Source organism: Manacus vitellinus, unplaced genomic scaffold, assembly GCF_001715985.3.
Source record: "Manacus vitellinus isolate BGI_N305 unplaced genomic scaffold, ASM171598v3 scaffold_52_pilon, whole genome shotgun sequence".
Lineage (NCBI taxonomy): Eukaryota > Metazoa > Chordata > Aves > Passeriformes > Pipridae > Manacus > Manacus vitellinus.
In genome coordinates this window covers 2,015,798-2,032,730 of record NW_021940628.1, presented here as the reverse complement: position 1 = coordinate 2,032,730, position 16,933 = coordinate 2,015,798, and the positions used below count along the sequence as shown (strand labels likewise).

At 50.7% G+C, this 16,933-nt stretch overlaps 1 protein-coding gene across 4 annotated transcripts; it reads left to right on the top strand.

The window, feature by feature from the left end:
• The first annotated feature begins 764 nt into the window (after window positions 1-764).
• RCAN3 (RCAN family member 3) lies at window positions 765-9,505 on the top strand. Of its 4 annotated transcripts, none has more exons than XM_018081377.3 (6): window positions 786-826; window positions 4,456-4,496; window positions 5,149-5,391; window positions 5,904-6,077; window positions 6,528-6,699; window positions 7,441-9,505. In XM_018081377.3, exons 3-6 carry the CDS (start codon window positions 5,197-5,199, stop codon window positions 7,647-7,649), a joined length of 750 nt encoding a protein of 249 aa, XP_017936866.1. In that variant the 5' UTR covers window positions 786-826; window positions 4,456-4,496; window positions 5,149-5,196; the 3' UTR covers window positions 7,650-9,505. The 4 variants fall into 4 exon arrangements, with proteins under 4 accessions (XP_008918874.1, XP_017936866.1, XP_017936867.1 ...); XM_018081378.3 differs by lacking the exon at window positions 786-826 and adding an exon at window positions 1,470-1,799; XM_008920626.4 differs by lacking the exon at window positions 4,456-4,496 and having other exon boundaries at window positions 765-826.
• Window positions 9,506-16,933: the final 7,428 nt, after the last annotated feature.

The window sequence follows — 16,933 nt, the reverse complement described above, 5'->3', positions numbered from 1 at the left end:
GCATCCCCCGAGCCCCCCGCCCTGCCGGGACAGCCCCCGGCGCTCCCCCGACCTCCGGCAACAGGTGATGGAACTGTGGAATCACAGAGTCGTGGGATGGTTTGGGCTGGAAGGGACCTTGGAGATGATCCTGTTCCAGGGGCAGGGACACCTCCCGCTATCCCAGAGTCGTGGGATGGTTTGGGCTGGAAGGGACCTTGGAGATGATCCGGCTCCAGGGGCAGGGACACCTCCCGCTATCCCGGGCTGCTCCCAGGGGCGGGGCGGCCGCAGCTCCTCTGGGCAGCTCTGAAGCGGCTCCTTCCCCCGTGCTCGGCCCTGCCAGAGCCGCCGGCTCTTCTCCAGATGCAGCTCCGAGGGCGATGTGGGGAATTTTTAAATAAATTTAAATAAATTCCACACACCCCCCCCCGACCTCAGCCATCGCCGAGCCACGTGACCCGCCCGGCGCGACCCCTCAGCGGGGCGGGGCACGCGCGCGGGCCGCCCCTCCCTCCCTCCTTCCTCTCTTATACTCCCCTCTCCTCCTTCTCCCTCTCCCTCCCTCTCCCTCCTCCATCCGGGTCACCGACCCCCTCCCCGCCGCTTCCCGGAGGCGCGGGGGGGGGGGGGGGCGCGCGCAGGCGCGTTCCCGCCTCTCCCGCCGCTCCCGCGCCGTTGCCCGTGCGCCGCTCCGCCGCTCCGGCCCCACACGGGCGCCGCTCCTCGGTCGGTGCGCGCTCCCGCCGCCCCGGTCCCACGACAGGGACTCCGCGGTGCGCGCTCCCGCCGCTCCGGCCCCACGACGGGGACACCGCGGTGCGCGCTCCCGCCGCCCCGCCCGCAGGTGAGGTGAGGCCCGGGCCGGGCCGAGCGCTCCGAGCCGCGGGTGGGGAAGTTGTTGTTGTTGTTGTTGTTGTTGTTGTTGTTCTCTCCCTTAGGCGGAGTCCCGAGGGTTTGGGGGGTTTTATAATTAAAGAATATCCCCAGCGAGGGCTCGGCCCGGGCGGGGGGTGACCCCTCTGGCCCACTCGCTCGCCGGGCAGCTCCACGGGTGTTGGGATCGAAGGGGTGGGGAGGGACCTCAAGAGCACCCAGTGCCGACCCCTGCCCTGGCAGGGACCACCTTCCACCGCCAGTTGCTCCAAGCCCCGTCCAGCCCGGCCTTGGACACTTCCAGGGATGGGGCAGCCTCAGCTCCTCTGGGCACCCCGTGCCAGGGCCTCCCACCCTCCCAGGGAGGGATTTCTGCCCCTCAGCTCCTCGGGGAGGATCCTGTTGCTGTGGGAATCGCCGTGTGCAGCCCTCACGGTGAGGGTTTTCGGGAGGGTGGGATGTGACTGCGAGGGAGCTGCTCCTGCTCAGCTGCTGCTCCAGAGGATGCCCAGGAAAACCTCCAGTGCTGCCTGTGCCGGGGAAGAACTGAAGTCCCCAATGGCAGAAGCTGCTTTGCTTAAGTTTTACATTTTTAGCTCTGCGTGAACTTGGAGAGTTTGCTTTCGAGCGTTTGAGCGGCCCCTGTCCCCCGGTGTTTGAGTGGTAAGCAGGTATTAATTCCCAGAAGAAAGGGCTTAGTGAAAGGTCTGATCCCAGTGGCTTTAGTTCTTGGGATCCTCTCAGTCGAGCTGTGTGAGGGTGTTAAATCTGAAACGAGCAAATAGTTTGCTAATGAGTATTGCAGTGAAATCGCTTTTAATTTGTTTATTGCAGCTAATACTCTTGTAAGAATTAGCCTATCATAATAGGAATTAGCTGGTTGTAATTTGCATTTGCATATCTCCATTCATAGATAAGTGGGAACCTCTCACCTTTCCAGGGAGGTAAGTGAAGAAATTCCCTTTTTTTCCTAGGGAAGGTGAATCAGAGTGTTTTGGCTGTTGCACTGACAATCACATTCCTGTACCTGTCTCAAGCTTGGAGTGCCCTTCTTCTGGTTTTAATGCTTTCTAATAATTGCATAATCAAATAATTCTGCCTGATCTCTTTAAAATATCACTTCTCACAGGGCTGTTTGTCACTGCACTTGTTAATTAACGTTCACACATCAGTCTTACCTGTCTCATCTGATGCCAGGGAAGGTGTTGGATATTCTTGCCTTGCTCAGTAACCAGGTGCTCTGATACTGATTTGGGTGAAGTCGTGAAAAAGGAGTAACATGAGAAAAAAACCCCAGAATTAACCATGTAGGTTTATGATTAAAAAGAACAGAACTATGATGCATTCTTAATGAAGGAAGAACCACAGCATAATTGAAGTAGCTTTTATAGCTCAGTGTTCTCTACAGAAGCTTTTCAGATTTTGGCTTTACAGCAGGAAATGCTGTGCTGGAAATTACACAGAGCTGTTGATGTTGCTGCTGAAATGTTCCCTTAACTTAGGCTAAAATTGATTCTATTAAATCCCTTCCCCTGCAAGCTGCAGGAATTCCAGGGAATAATTGCATTGTGTTCTGCAGCTTAACCATGTCCAGGTTTCCACTCTTGTTCTTTAAAGCAGTGAGATGATTTCTGGGAATTAAATTTGTGTCACTGGCTGAGGAAGGAATTTAATCTGCTTCCTGGCACGGGGAGGGTTAAACTGCCCCAGCTCCCCGGTGTCATTTACACTCCTCACTGGAGACCTGCTGCCTTTTCACAGGGCAGAAAATTTAACCCAGTCAGGTATTTTCCTGCTGCATTTAAAGCTTAAAACATGATGGTTTCGTATCTGATCAAGAGCTGGGGACAGGGTGTTTTCCATCAGGATCCTTAAACTCTACAGACCTGCAGAGCTTCTCCTCAGTGCAACAGTTCCCCCCCTGCAGGATTTGATGCCACACGTTGCTGGGCAGCAAAAATTGGGATTTTCCAAGTAGGAAAGGCGTTTGCATGGGAAAAGGACACAGTGGTGAGCAGAGGGCAGGCCTGCAGGGCAGGGACAGCAGGGCTGTCACCTCAGCTCTGTGCCCAGAACCCAGATGTGCATTTGGTTTAAACCCTGTGTGGTTTGGAGGCGGGAGGGCAGAGGTGGTGCTTGGTTGCCTGTTTTTCACAGGGAGCTGGATGGAGCGGATCAGGACACAGAGTGAAGGTGCAGGGACTGCCAGCTGAATTTATTCACTGTTAAGATGATAACTGGGCAGGTTTGTGTGCATCTCTTGACAGTCACAGTGACTGTGCAACCATCACTTTCTGTCCACTTCACAGGGAACTCGAATTGTTCAGCGGTACAGAAATTAGTTGTAAAGAAGCTGGGTGCTCTAGCTCTTTTCTTGGCTTTTTTTTCCCCTTTCCTTTTCCATCCCTCCTCTCTGACTGTGTGTGTGCTGTCTGGGATATCTGAGCTCCTGGCACTTGTCTGCAAACACTTCTGTTTGTTATTGATCCCTCTCCTGTTCCTGAGTCGATTTGGCAAAGACCTTTTCCTTAATTGTGTTGCCTGCCCTGCCATCAGTCTTGCCTTTTACTTTTCCACTTGTCACCTTTTCCTTTACAAAACTGCCCTGTTCTGTTCCACCACAAGACAAGGCAATAACCTGGATGTCTTCTTTTTTTTTTCCCAAAATGCAAAAGGAGTTTCAGAGTTTTAGAACCTCCTCTTGCTGGAACTTTGAACTTAATTATAATTCTCTGAATCAACCAAATTTGGAAAAAGAAGGAAAAACTGAGATTTATTTTTTTTTCCCCCCCAATAATGCATTCTTTAGGTCTTTTAAGCTGATGTTTTAGAACCAAGGGCTGGAATGTTGCTCTCAGTTCCACCTTGGCTGGACTGGAGGAGTGTCTGTGTCCTGCTGCCTGGTTTGCTGAGCCCAGATTTCTCCCAGAGCCAGATGGTGCCTTTTGTTTTTTCCCTTGTTGGCACAGTTTTGTTCCCTTTTCTCTTCCCTCCTTGTGTGAATCAGCAAGCACAAAAAAGGAGGTTTCCACCAGCAACTCATTTTCTTCCATTTCCATCCTTTCTGTGACACTGAGGAGCTTTTCCTGGGGAAATTCAGGAAATGTTCCCAGGTCTGTGCCCGAGTTTGTGGTGGTTTGGCTGAAGGGGTGACAGGGACTGGGGCAGTTACAGGAGCACAGGATCCTTCCAACAGCTTTTGTTCCACTGATTTAACTCATTTCATGGAGCATCACTCCTTAGGTGTGTCCCAGAGCAGTTTGGAAATACTTAAAACCATTTATCCTAAATATTTTTCCCTCATTTTTACATGTTTTTTTCTCCTTAACTGCAAAGTGTTTGTGTGTTGTTAATTAGAAATCTTGTCTTAATGTTTTCCCATGAGTGAGAGTGGGTTTATTCTGCATTTTTAATGTGTTTTTGTTTCAGTTCATGGCATTTCTCAGTGTCTGCTTCAAAAGAATGAGCTGATATTCCAAATGAGACCATTGCCAATGAAACACCAATATATTTACCTATCTTTTTTTAGTGTTATGTGATAAATGAACACTCTTTCCAAAGGTAGATCCAGTGCAGTTCCATGTTTTCTCTCATTTGCAGTGTGATAACCTCAAGATTTTTGCAGCCATAGGTGGCAGAAGGTATGCTCCTTTAAAATCTTTTTTTACTGTATAAAAACTAGTCTCCCTAAACTCTTTTATTTAGTCTTTTGCTTTTTTTTTTTGCATGGTTTTTTTAATCCCTTGATGTGTTTACTCCCAGCTGTGGATACTCTTCCCCACGGGAAGGAAAGGTATTTTCCAGTGCTCAGGAGAAGGAAATTTCCTTCCATTAGGAGATTTTAGATTTTGTTCCATATGTGCCTGGAGAGGCTTTGGAGAGGTGGTTTAACTTTGCTGGGTACCTGAGGAAATAAAGTTATTTCCTCAACTATCAGAAGACCCCTCTGATGACTCGGGAAGGGGTTTTAATTGTTAAATAAGAAGTGGCTGTTCAGTGTGTCATGGAGAAAAGCTTCTAGAACAGTGTTGTCATTTTGGTTTTCTGTCAGGGCAAAGGGAGGAGGAATTTCAGCTCCTTGACAGGAAAGGAACTTTATGTTCCTTTTGATTGAGCAGCAGAGTCTTGGCTCCCCTTGCAGGGTTGGGGTGAGATGCTGCTCATTTGGGGGTGACAACAAACGTCAGGGTGACTTCTCTGCTTTGTTTCTGTAAAATTCTTTGCCTCCCCAGGCAGGGCAGGGTGGTGTGGTGCCCTCCCACTGAGTTTGGGGTGTGTTTTTTGGGATGGCAGAGCCCTGGTGGAAGCTGGCCCGTGCCCAGGAGCTGCAGTGGGTGAAGGATGCTGAGGGACCCCATGAAGTCCTGGAGCGACAGCCAGTCAGACCTGTACAGCAGCGACCAGGAGGAGGAGGAGCAGATGATTTTTGGGGAGAATGAAGATGATTTGGAAGAGATGATGGATTTAAGTGACTTGCCTACCTCCCTCTTTGCTTGCAGTGTCCACGAAGCTGTGTTTGAGGTGCAGGAGGAAAAGGTAAGGCAGGAGGAGGGTGTGGGGTTGGAAGTGCAGCTGCAGCTATTTAATGTTTTTGTCTGGATTTTCAGTGTATTAATGCTTGTTATAACTGGGGGAACAACCCAACCCAAAGTGTTTTCCTGGGAAGCTCAGAGCAGCATGAGTAGAGTTACCAAAGAGCAGATAATACCACTCTTCCCTGGCCTTTGAAATTGTTGGTGGATACACGGTGCTGTGAATTTTTGGAGATCTGCACTTCGAGTTTCTCTCACTAGGTGGCAGTTTGTGTATTCCCAGTTTTTGGTCTCTGCTCACATCCAGGTGCTCTTGGAATTTCACGTTTAACTCTGGGACAAAGCTGCTGCACTGAACACGGGTTTGCAGGGTAACTGAGGGAGGTGTGGAATGGGCAGGTGGAGGAGATGAAGGAACTGGATGGGATTTGGGAGGGGAAAGGGAAAGGGCAGTGTGTTTTCCCAGAGAGAAAACATTCATTTTGTGTCTGGAGAATGTCTGTACTTCATCTCTAGGAAAGGTTTGAAGCCCTTTTCACAGTCTATGATGACCAAGTGACATTCCAGTTGTTTAAGAGCTTCAGGAGGGTGAGGATAAACTTCAGCAACCCCGAGGCAGCAGCGAGAGCACGGATAGAGCTGCACGAAACAGACTTCAGTGGGAAGAAGCTGAAGCTTTACTTTGCACAGGTGTGATGGAACAAAGATGTTGTGCCTGGGTCCCTGTCCCTTTATTCCTCCTTTGTCCCAGAGTTCCATTTGTGACAACCATCAGAAGTCACCTCCAGCCTCGTTGTCCTGCACTGAGCCGTGTCAGGGAGTCACTGGCAGGGATAAAATTCACCCTTTAGGGGCAGTTTTGCTGTTCCTGCCCAAACAGAAATTTGCTGAAAGGAAAGAAGTGGATGCAAAATGTTCCATATAACAGATGCTTTGCAGGGATGTTGTTGCTGGATCAGCACTGGCAGCACTTGCACAGGCCAAGTTCTGAACTGCAGCGTTTCCCTGGGGGAAATTCTTTTTCAAGCTGGGCTGAATGGAGCATTGCTAAAGCAGAGGGTGGAAAAGCATTAGTGGGGAAGGGACTAAATAAAGAGGGAATTAATATTTGCCATCTGTATCTCCTGGTTTTGCCTTCAGGTGCAGGTATCCAGTGAAATAGGTGACAAGTCCTACCTCCTCCCTCCACAACCTGTCAAACAGTTCCTGATTTCCCCACCTGCCTCTCCACCAGTTGGGTGGAAACAGAGTGAAGATGCAACTCCCCTGATAAACTATGACTTGCTGTGTGCTGTCTCCAAGCTGGGACCAGGTGGGAACACTGACCTGCTTTTGCTGTGATGCTTAACTTTAAAAAATGGTTATAGAGGGATTTTTATCTCCTTACCTTTGTGTGAGAAGAAACTCGATCTCTTTTATGTGATGTTTCTTCCTTGAATGAAATGATCCATCACTTTTTTTACTTAATTAGTTAATTGGTTGAAAGAGTAGCACAGACTGGCCTGTGTGGTACTGGCTCCATCACATCCATATATTGAATTCTGTCAGAGTCTCAGCATTAAGGAACAAACTATAAAAGAGGCATGAGAACTTCAGTCTCTTGCAGATGGGCAGCTCAGGTTACTAAGGATGTAGAGATGCTAATATGTACTTTTTGGGTTTAATCATCATCTTCTTTGTGAGCCTTCCTGGGAAACATGGTGTTTGCTTTCTGTGAAAAACAGGAAATACGGAGGCTTAACCTTTTGTGGGTTTTCATTTACAAATGTCACATAAAATGTGCAGCATAAATGATGCCACTTAAAAACGCCTGTGCTGCTTGTGCTTTGATGTCTTCAGTGGCTCCTGAGGGTTTTTAGCATCCCTCCCTTGCTTTAAGTACCGGTTGAAAGGCTGATTGTATTCGATGTAACTGTTTTAAAGAGGCTCAGTGAAGTGTGGAGGTTGAGCAAACCGAACACTTGGTTGTGCTGCTGGGGATACTGAGGAGCTTTTGAGGGGAAATGCTTTGCCCCGGGGGTGTTTCAGCCCGGTTTTTGTTTGCTGCTCCCAGGGGAGAAGTACGAGCTGCACGCCGGGACAGACTCCACCCCCAGCGTCGTGGTGCACGTGTGCGAGAGCGAGACGGAGGAGGAGGAGGAGATCAAAAACCCCAGACAGAAGATCCTGCAGACCCGGCGCCCAGACCCCCCCCCGACCATCCTGGGCGACTCCAAGGCCTTCGAGTGTGCCCTGGAGGTGGGGGGGACCATGCCCTGCTAGAGCTGGGCTGCTCCAGGGGGTACCAACACCAGACACTCCTCTGAGTCCATGTGTTGATGTCTGTGCTGCTGCTGTAGCGACAACAGATCTGACTTGTAGTTGTCTCTCATGCTCAAGGGTTTGGATGCCAATGCTCTGAAAAGCACTTTAATTTTAGGGACTAGTCCTGTCCCCACCCCCCCCGAGTGTAGCAAATCCACCTGACTTGAAATAGTGACAATTAGGGAGTCTGGTTGTGTTTTGGGTTTGGTTTTTTTTTTTTAAGATGTTACTCTTTTTTGTTTCTGTTGTACAGTGTGATGTACCAAGTGCTGAAATAATCTCTTGCTGTCGTGACTGGGTTCCAGAAAGCTCCTTGCACAGCAACTTAAAGCTGATCTGTGCTGGTCCAGCAGCTTCCAGTTAATGTAGTGTTAAACACAAGTGAAATGCACTCTTTGTGCTAAAACTCCTTCCCAGCTGAGGTGGGGATTAACCTTTGCTTTCCTCAGAAAGGCCAAGTGTGTGTTTGTGATTTGACACGAGGCACAGACACGGGGATGGAGCTGAACTCAGCTGGGTTTGGTGGCTGCACAGGGGAAGAGCCACACACTGAGTCTGTCACCAACACTCCTGCTCTGAGCTCTGGGTGGGGCACTGCTGGTTTGCACTGACACCTAATTAGGAGTTAATTACAGTGGGTAGATTAAAATATGGGTCCAGCAGCTGAATGGGTTGTCTCTGATCCTCTCTGAACATGTCCAGTCCTCGAGGCAGCTCCTGGGCCGGATGATGCAGTGACTGTTAGGTCATGTCAGGAGATAAGATGCTGAGGGTTAATTTTTAACTTCTCCAGTCTGTTTTGTATTCTCAAAGACAATCAGTTGCCTGGCTTAGCCAGTTCTTATGCAGTTTCAGCCCTTGTTTGCTGTTTTCCTGTGTGGCATCCTGCGTGTCTGGCAGAGCATCTGCTGCCTCTGAGAGCAGGGTGCATCTTTTAGAATACAGATCTTTAATTTTGTGATCTTGTGTTAAGTGTTTTTTAGTAGGAGGAAAACATGCCTTGGTATAACAACACCTGCTCCTGTGCTTTTATGCTATTTTATAGCCAAACTTTTTTAGTCTAGACAGATTCTTCTTTTTTTTTTTCTATTTCAGAGGATAAAATGATTTGTGAACAAACCAGGCTGCTGATGTTTGTGTGTGGAAATCATTTGAGTCGTTCAGAAATTCAGATTTTTCGGGTTCATTTTGGTGTGGTTCAGTCATTCATGACGTGCTTGTTGAACTTTCCAAAGTGTTCTCACTTGGCTGACAGCAGAGAGAAAAGGAATGGTCAGGGATTCACAAGGATGGAGCAGTTTCCAGCTCTTGGGTTGTCCTGGATTGTGATCCCTCCCACCACCAGCTTCACGTTGCAAAGTGGGATCCTGCAGGCAGGTCCTTGTTCCAGAGGCAGGAATAGTAGAGATTAAAAAGGCAGGAAAATGGGGTTTGTTCACCTTGCCTCCACAGGTGTGATATTTATGTATCTCTTCAGGTATTAAAATCACTCAAAGACCAACTTCTCTGTCTCACTGTTCTGTGGTACCGAAACAAAGGGGAAAAACCCAACAAAAACCTGTATTACCCATCAGGCTTGTGGATTTTTAAAATTCCAGAAGCCCTGTCTGGATTCTCTGTGCTGTTTATATTTTGTGAGCTGTTTGATTTCTGCCCCACTGTAGAAGGTGCTGTGAGTAGGAATAAGTGGAAAACCCCCAGAAACAGTTTTCTAAGGCAAAGCAAGTGTGATGTTGTCGATGTGTAAACGTGTAAAATGTGGAACATTCCAGCATTGTGTAAAGACACTTAAAATAAAACAATGCAGTGCCATTCACACTTGGGGTTTTAGCTGTTTTCCAGAGGTTGGACCAAGTTTGATATATAAGATTTTTAATGGTGGTGTCTGCCTTGAGTGAACATTCCCAATAACTGTTTGTGGTTTTCCATGTGGAAATTATCAGGGAAGTGAAGGAGTTGGGGGTTTCAGCAGAAATATCCTGGGAGCTGCTGGGCTGCAGGAGGGACTGAGGGTGTTTTTGGTGGGTTTGGGGGCCTCTCACAGCCCAGGTCAGTCCTCAGGGGAGTTTGACACTTGGGCCAGTCCTGAGCTCTGCGAAGATTTTGTTGCAATTAAGAGAAATATTTCCTTGCTTTCCAAAAATCTCCCAAGACCCATTTCCACTGGAGAGAAAGGGCCAGACTTTGCAGAAATAATATGGGATGCACTGATCCACAAAACTAAACCATGGGCTTTTGTCCTGGGGGACATCAGGAGCAGGTGAGTGCTGGCCATGGGTCGGTACCAGAAGTGGCTCTGGTCACTCCAGGGTGACACCCTGCCTTGGGAGTGAATGAACTCCAGCTCTGCTTTATTTACTGCATGCCATGACTGGGTGACAACCACCAGAACCTGTTTCTCTGAATCACTGACCTGCTGCTGGGTGCTATTTTTAGCAGCAGGGCTGGCACAGGGGCACCAGCTCGGCCCTTTCCGAGCCTGCACTTTGTATAAATGAATACCCCAGATCCCTTTAAAGCCTCCTGGAGAAGCAGCTGAAATGTGTGGTGTTTCTCTGGGCCTGTGTCTTCTGGATTTACAGTTGCTGAGGGTGGTTTGGTTTTATTTCCCAACAGCTGAGAACAAGCCCTGTTTTTTGCAAACTTGTGATTACAACTCCTCGTTCTACCTCTTTGCTGAACTGCTTCCCCTGGAAAGGCCTCATGGATAAAATGCCTATTGCTTCATTTATTCCTTGAAAGGTTTCACTTCCATTTTTGTCTGCTCTTGGATTATTTAGCCCAGAACAGAAGATTGTTATGTTCATCTTGCCAGGCTTTGTTTACTTGCTCTGCTCTGAGTGGAAAACTTGCTAGGAGAGATTTATGGTCCAGTGTGTGTTTAATGTGGAAGGAGACCCCAGCCAAGCCTCATTCCCTTGGAGAAAATGCAGAGCAGGATAAAACACTCCTTCTCCTGTAGGTATTGCCCCTGCAGCCCGAGGGGGTGTGACACAGGGCTGGCCCTGACCTCACACTCAGCTCCAGGAAGGTTTCACAGGCTCTGTTTGATTTATCTCAATTAAAAAAGACCAGGACTGGAGTTGTGTCTTACCATGTGCCCGTCTGAGTGGAGGGATGGGTGGGACCTTGGGCTTTTTTGGGCATTTTAGCTTTAGGGTGTGTTTGTGCTGAGTCCCACTAAAACCACACCGTGTTCCAGTGTTACCTGATGTGTTAAAATCCTCCTCTGAACGAGGGCTCTCACATTTTTAACACCTTGGCGTGTTCAGGCTTGTGGAAGGGAATGTTTGATTTCCCTGCTGCACTGAACATACCCCAGCTATCAGCAGTCCCAGGGTGAGGCAGTGGGAAGGACACTCCTGGTTTGCTGTTACATAAAATATCAAAATACCAAATTGTGTGTCCTTTGTGCCTGTGCAGGACCGTGTCCCTGTCAGGGCCTGGGCTGTGCTCTCCTGCTGGGTCCCCTCAGCTCAGCCCCAGCCCTTGCAGGGCTGTCTGGGAATGGCTTTTGAGGCTGTGGGGATGTGTAGAGTGCTGAGGTCCCGGTTTCACAACACAGTTCCAGACGCTAATAAGGAATTTCTGGTCAGTCTGTTGCAATATCTCTGCTCTCCCTTTGTTCTCTCTTTGTTCTCACTAAGACAGTCCCAGGCCCTGCCCTGCTCAGTGCAGGAAACGTAACCAGTGGTGCTGTGAACTGCCCTGGTGTTCCAGGAGGAGTCCAGACCTTCTCCATGATTAAACTCGGGGAATTTATCTTCCTTAGGGCTTCTGCAAGGCTGTAGCAGCCCTTGTAGTTAATTGAGAGTCCTGTTACGTCTTTCAGCATTCACTGACTCTGTCAGGATTGTTCTGGAGCACCCCAGTGTCTCCTTTTGTCCTCCTCTAACAGGAATAGATCAGGATTGGTGGCTGAGGAGCTGTAAACTGGGTAACTGGTGTTGGCAGCAGTTTATACACAACAGTGTATAAACATTTATATGTATTTACACATTTAACGGTGTATAAACCCAGCGTGTGGGTTTATTACTGTAGCTAGTGGTAAAGGGCTACAAATTCAGGACCTGGTGAGGGATTTCTTCCCAAGCAAACACTTGGGAAAGTCCCACCCTCCCTCTCTGCTGCCTCACATTTGCCTTTACCAAGCTCGTCCTTGGATGTTCACACCCTTCTGAGCGTCAGGGCAGGGGCAGCACCTCATAAATCCAGGTGGGTTTTATGGCTTAAAGGATGCTGAGCACACTGTGGTGCCTGGGAACAACGACACTGGGCTGCTTCCAGCTGGGATTGCTGTGTGCCAGTTCCTCCCAGGGGGATCCTCTGGATTGGTTTTCTCACGTGGCTGAGACTTCGAACAGAAGCTCCAGGGGGGGTTTCTCTAAAGCAAGGGGTCTGTCTTTCCTCAGGTACCTGTCCCAGAGGGAATGTCCTTGTTCAGGACAAAGCAGTGGGAAGCAGGAGATCTGAATTCTCCTTTGAACTTGCCTCTCTGCAAGGGAGGAACATCATCCAGCCAATGCTTGGTAGCAACACAGAACATTTTCTTCTTTCCACATCCATCCAGCAGTCACAGAGGCTGGTTCCTTCTTTCTTATACTATTTAAATTGAGTTATTAATTACTTTCATTAACTTGCATTCATACCTCTTCCAAGTGATGGTTGCTCACTGTTGAAAGAAGCCCCTTGTGCTCTCCAGAGATACAGCCCAGGGAAGGTACGTGGCTGGGAAACCACTCCTGTTCCCAGGAGAGCCTCATGTTCCTTCTTGTTCGTGCAGGATGAGGCAGTAATTGAAAAGAAACCAATCAAGCAAAGTTTATTCCCTTGAAAGGATGACTGGTGAGTAATCCCTGCTGAGACTTCAGTCTCTGGTTTTAAGGAGCTGCACAGGGAGGGATTGAGGCAAAAGGATTGAGCTGGAAGTGACTAATGTGGGTCTTTGTAGTTGTACAGGAAAATTGCTGAATAATTGGATGTGGTTTCTGGTGAGAAAGCCTCTCTGGGGTTCAGCTTGGGGTGCAGTGTAGAAACCAGTCCATGGTGGGCACCAAACTGAACATGACCCGTGCTGGGAACACAGAAGTTTCTGGAGGAGGTGAGTTCCCATTCCCTGTGGTGGTCTGTGCTGGTCTGGTTGTTCTTTAAGTCTTCACTTGGACTTGAGCACCAGCTTCTCAAATGGGATGTGTGGCTGTAGCTTTCTCTTTGGTGCAAGCACTGACTGGCACCAAGGCAAGTTTAGGTTTATAAATCCAGGTTTAGGTTTATAAATCCAAGTTCAGGTTTATAAGTGCAAGTTCAGGTTTATATTTGACATCTTTGTCAATGGCTCCCCAAAGTGCTTTATGTGGTGAACCTGCAGATCATCATGCACAGACCCAGAGTGAACATTTCTCACCCAGGAAGAAGCAGAGAGCTGTGAATTAAGGAAGCTCCTCATTGCTCATCCCAACTTTTCAGGCTGTGCCGTACTCTGGTCTTCCCAAGAAATCCACTGCAAATGTTCATGGGCAGTTGGGATGCCCCTGTTGCTGCCTTTGCATGTGGAGGCAGGACTTTGTAAGGGGCAGGTTCCATCCATGTGTTTTCGGATGGATTGTTGCAGGGAGGGTGGCTCTGGTTGCAGCTGGGGAAGCTGAACTGGGGGATAGGGGGAGAAACATCTGCACAACAACCCTAAACCACGAGCTGAGCCTGGACTGAGGGCTGTGGCTTGTTCATGTGGTTTTCTGGTTTCCCGGGGGAGCAGCATCAGGTCTAGGCAGGGGGCAGATCCCTTTTATAAGTGGGATTTCCACAGGAAAAATCCCAACAGGGACTGTGGTCACACGCTTCTTCCCCTCTCTTTAGCGGGAAATGCAGGATAAAGAAGTTGAAGCACAGGTTAAAGGCAAGGATTCCTTCCCAGCTGGATCCTGACGAGTGGCCAGAACCACCCGGGACGGACGCGTTTGGGATCCTTCCCCCGGAGAGCCTGGAAGTCCTTCGGGCACTGAAGCGCCGCGGGAGTCGGGCTGTTCCCAAACCTCCGGCGCTCTGGCTGTGAGCTGGGGAGGGGGGTGGGAATCGTATCCCGGAGCCTTCCATCATCCACCCCCTCCCAGCCGTGCCGGGGGCAACCCGCGGGGCGGCGCCGGGGGCCGGGCCGGTGGGCGGCCCGGGGAGGCACCTGCGGCCGGCGGGGCCGGGCCGGGGCCGTGCCGGGGCTGTGCCGGCAGCGACAGCGGCACCGGGCTGTCCCCGGGCTGTCCCGGGCCGGGCAAGGGCGGCGGGCGAGCCGGCCGGGGGGAAGGAGCCGGAGCGGCCGCCGGGAGCGCGCCCGAGGAGCCCGCATCCTCCATCCTCCGTGAGTACCCGCAGGATTCCTCCGTGAGTACCCGCGGCATCCTCCGTGAGTAACCCGCGGCATCCTCCTGAATGACCCCAATTTCCCCCCCGCGCGGGGAATCGCCCTTGATTTACCACCAGTTTCCCCCTCCCCGTTCGCGCCCTTCTGCCCGTGCCAACACCCGTCTCGGGGCGCGGTTGCCCCGGGTTTGTGCGCGGGGTTACTCCGGGCTGGTGCTCGGGCAAACGCGGAGCTCTTCATGGGCAGCTCTGAGCCGCAGAGAAACAGAGAGCAGATGCCCTCGCCCTGCTGGGCTGGTGCTCGAGCAGCAGTTCCATTAATTGGAAACCTCGAAGGGACGGGGCTGGGGCTGAGCTGGCGCGTTGTTCCCTCCCCGGAGAGAACTCGGCGGGGCTGTTGAGCGATTGTTCCCTCGCTGGCGGTGTCCTTTCATCGCTGGAAACGCTGGATCTCCGGTCCTGACTTATTCAACCCCAGCGCTATAAATAAGGGTTTGTTGGCGGTTTTTTTTGTTTGTGGTTTTGTTGTGTGTGTGTGTGGGTTTGGTTTTATTTTTTCTTTAATCTGTCGAGTGGCTGGAAAGGGCTGGCAAAGTAATATTTAACAGGAGAAGGACTAGAAAGCTCAGAGCATTGTGTTACAGCTCGCTGAGTGACTCCACTGAACTACAGTGCTTGCATTATTTGGCAACATGCTGAAGTTGCTGACAGGTTTAAACGGCCATTTCTGGTCTTTCTTGGTAATTTATGTATTTAATGCCCCAGGAAGTCCTTGCTAAAGGAAGCAGAGCATTTTGTAAACAGATTTCACTGCTGTGATACGCTGGGCTGGGCTGGAGTGTTTGGGCAGGAGGGTTTCGTTCAGTGTTTACAAACCAGGAGACAAAGGCAGAGCAGGGACCGGTGAATCCACAGCCTGTCAGTCATTGTCTCTCTGTGGGGACAGGTAACCAGGTTGTGGGTGCCAGGCTGGGCTTGAGGGATTCCCAGGCTGAAAACATGAGGTGTCAACCACCTGTGTGTTTGTCTAAAGGGTTCCTGGGAGAGGGGAAGGTGCCTCACTGATTCAACAAGTCGGCATGTGCAAGAAATCCTGTGAGTGCTTCTGTGCTGCTGTTTGCAAAGTGAAAGGAGCTGCATTTCCCTGCTGCAGACAGAGTTCCTTATGTTGTGTATACAGAGCCTTTATATCATAGAATGGTTTGAGTTGGGAAGGGACCTTAAAGTTCGTCTTCTAACCATGGGCAGGGACACCTTCCACCAGCCCAGGTTGCTCCAAACCTTGTCCAACCTGGCCTTGGACACTTCCAGGGATGGGGCAGCCACAGCTTCTCTGGGCAACCTGTGCCAGGGCCTCCCCACCCTCACAGGGAAGAGTGTTTTCCTAATATCCCATCTAACCTTGCCCCCTGACAGTGTGATATTCCATCCAGGAGTCTCTGTACTCCACCCAGGAGTCTCTCTGTAGTTTTTAATACAGAAAACCCTGAAGGATGTGAAGCTCTCAGAGGTTCTCACAAAAGGATCAGGATTTGTATTTTTCTGGTCCTTGAAGAGCTTCAGCTGCAGCAGGTCCAGCCCAGCAGCTGGGGAGCCTGCTGTACCTCAGGCTGAGCTGCTGAGCAAGGACAACACTCCCAAACTCTGGCCCACAGCTGGCAGGAGGCTTGGCTGCCTTGTTGGCAGGAATTTCTGAAGCTTTCCTGTCCAGCCCAGCTCCTCTCTGCCTGCTGCTCCTGCAAGCATGACTTTTATCAGTTACACTGAATTCTTCTCCTCACCTGTGGCAATGGAGAGTGAATCAGTCAGGATTTAGTGCCCACGGGCAACCCAGGGCTCTCAGATCAGCAGCTCCTGTGCTCTGAGGGCAAATCCCCCGATCCTGAACACCCTGTGGGGTGCTGGGGCCTGCCCAGAGCAGCCCCTGCTCCCCTGGGTGACATCCCACACCCTGGGCTCCCTGCCCTCATGCCAGGCTGGGATCAGGGTCACTGTGTCAGGAGGGGGTTTGGTTGGGGCCAGAGGGTGAGCCCTGCCCTGGCCTGGTGTTGGGCACTGGGAGAGGGAAGGAATGTGGTGGGGGGTGACTGTGCTGCTTTCCTGGAGAGCCACAAACCCCAGGAAATGCAGCTCAAACCTATAGCCCTGGTCAGGCCTCTTGCAGGGAGGGATGATGTGAGGCATGAATGGAGATCACAGAGGAGGGAAAGCAGGGAAAGAGCTGCAGGGATGTCTGAGTCACCCGCCTTCCCACTGACACGCACAGCTGAGTGTTTTCACAACCACCTCCACAGAGCAACCAAGTTACAGCCCAATTCCAGAGGCCCTGGAGTCCTCCCTTGCTGTCAGGTGCTCAGGGCAGATGCCAGCCAGGGATGCCCCTGCCCAGCCACGAGGCTGAAGGTGCAGCTGCTCCGAGTGCCAGGCTGGGTGGGAGGGCACAGGAAGGGGCTCTGCCTGTACCACAGGATGGGGCAGCCCCCGGGGCAAACACACCCCCACATTCATCCCATGTAGCATCAGCACTGCACCACTCAGCTGTGGGCTGGCTGGGAAGGTGCTCTTTGGTGGGATTTGGCAGTGTTTGGGGTGAGGAGGGTGAAGGAGCCCATGAATCAGCCCCGGGGGGCTGCCCACGGTGCCAACCCAGAGCATCACACAGGCTCTGCTGTGTTCCTGCAGAAACCCAAAGAATCCCTTGGAAAGGCAAATTCCCTCTTGATATATCAGCCTGTGAGGGAAGCCTCAAAACCTTCAACCCAGCAGATGTGCCTGTCTTTAGGAAAGGCAGCCCACAGGAGCAGTGTGGGGTCACGCGTGTTTGTGCCAATCCACTCTCCAAAGGAAACACAGCTCGGGGTGGGGGAGCTCCAAATTCAGCCCTGACC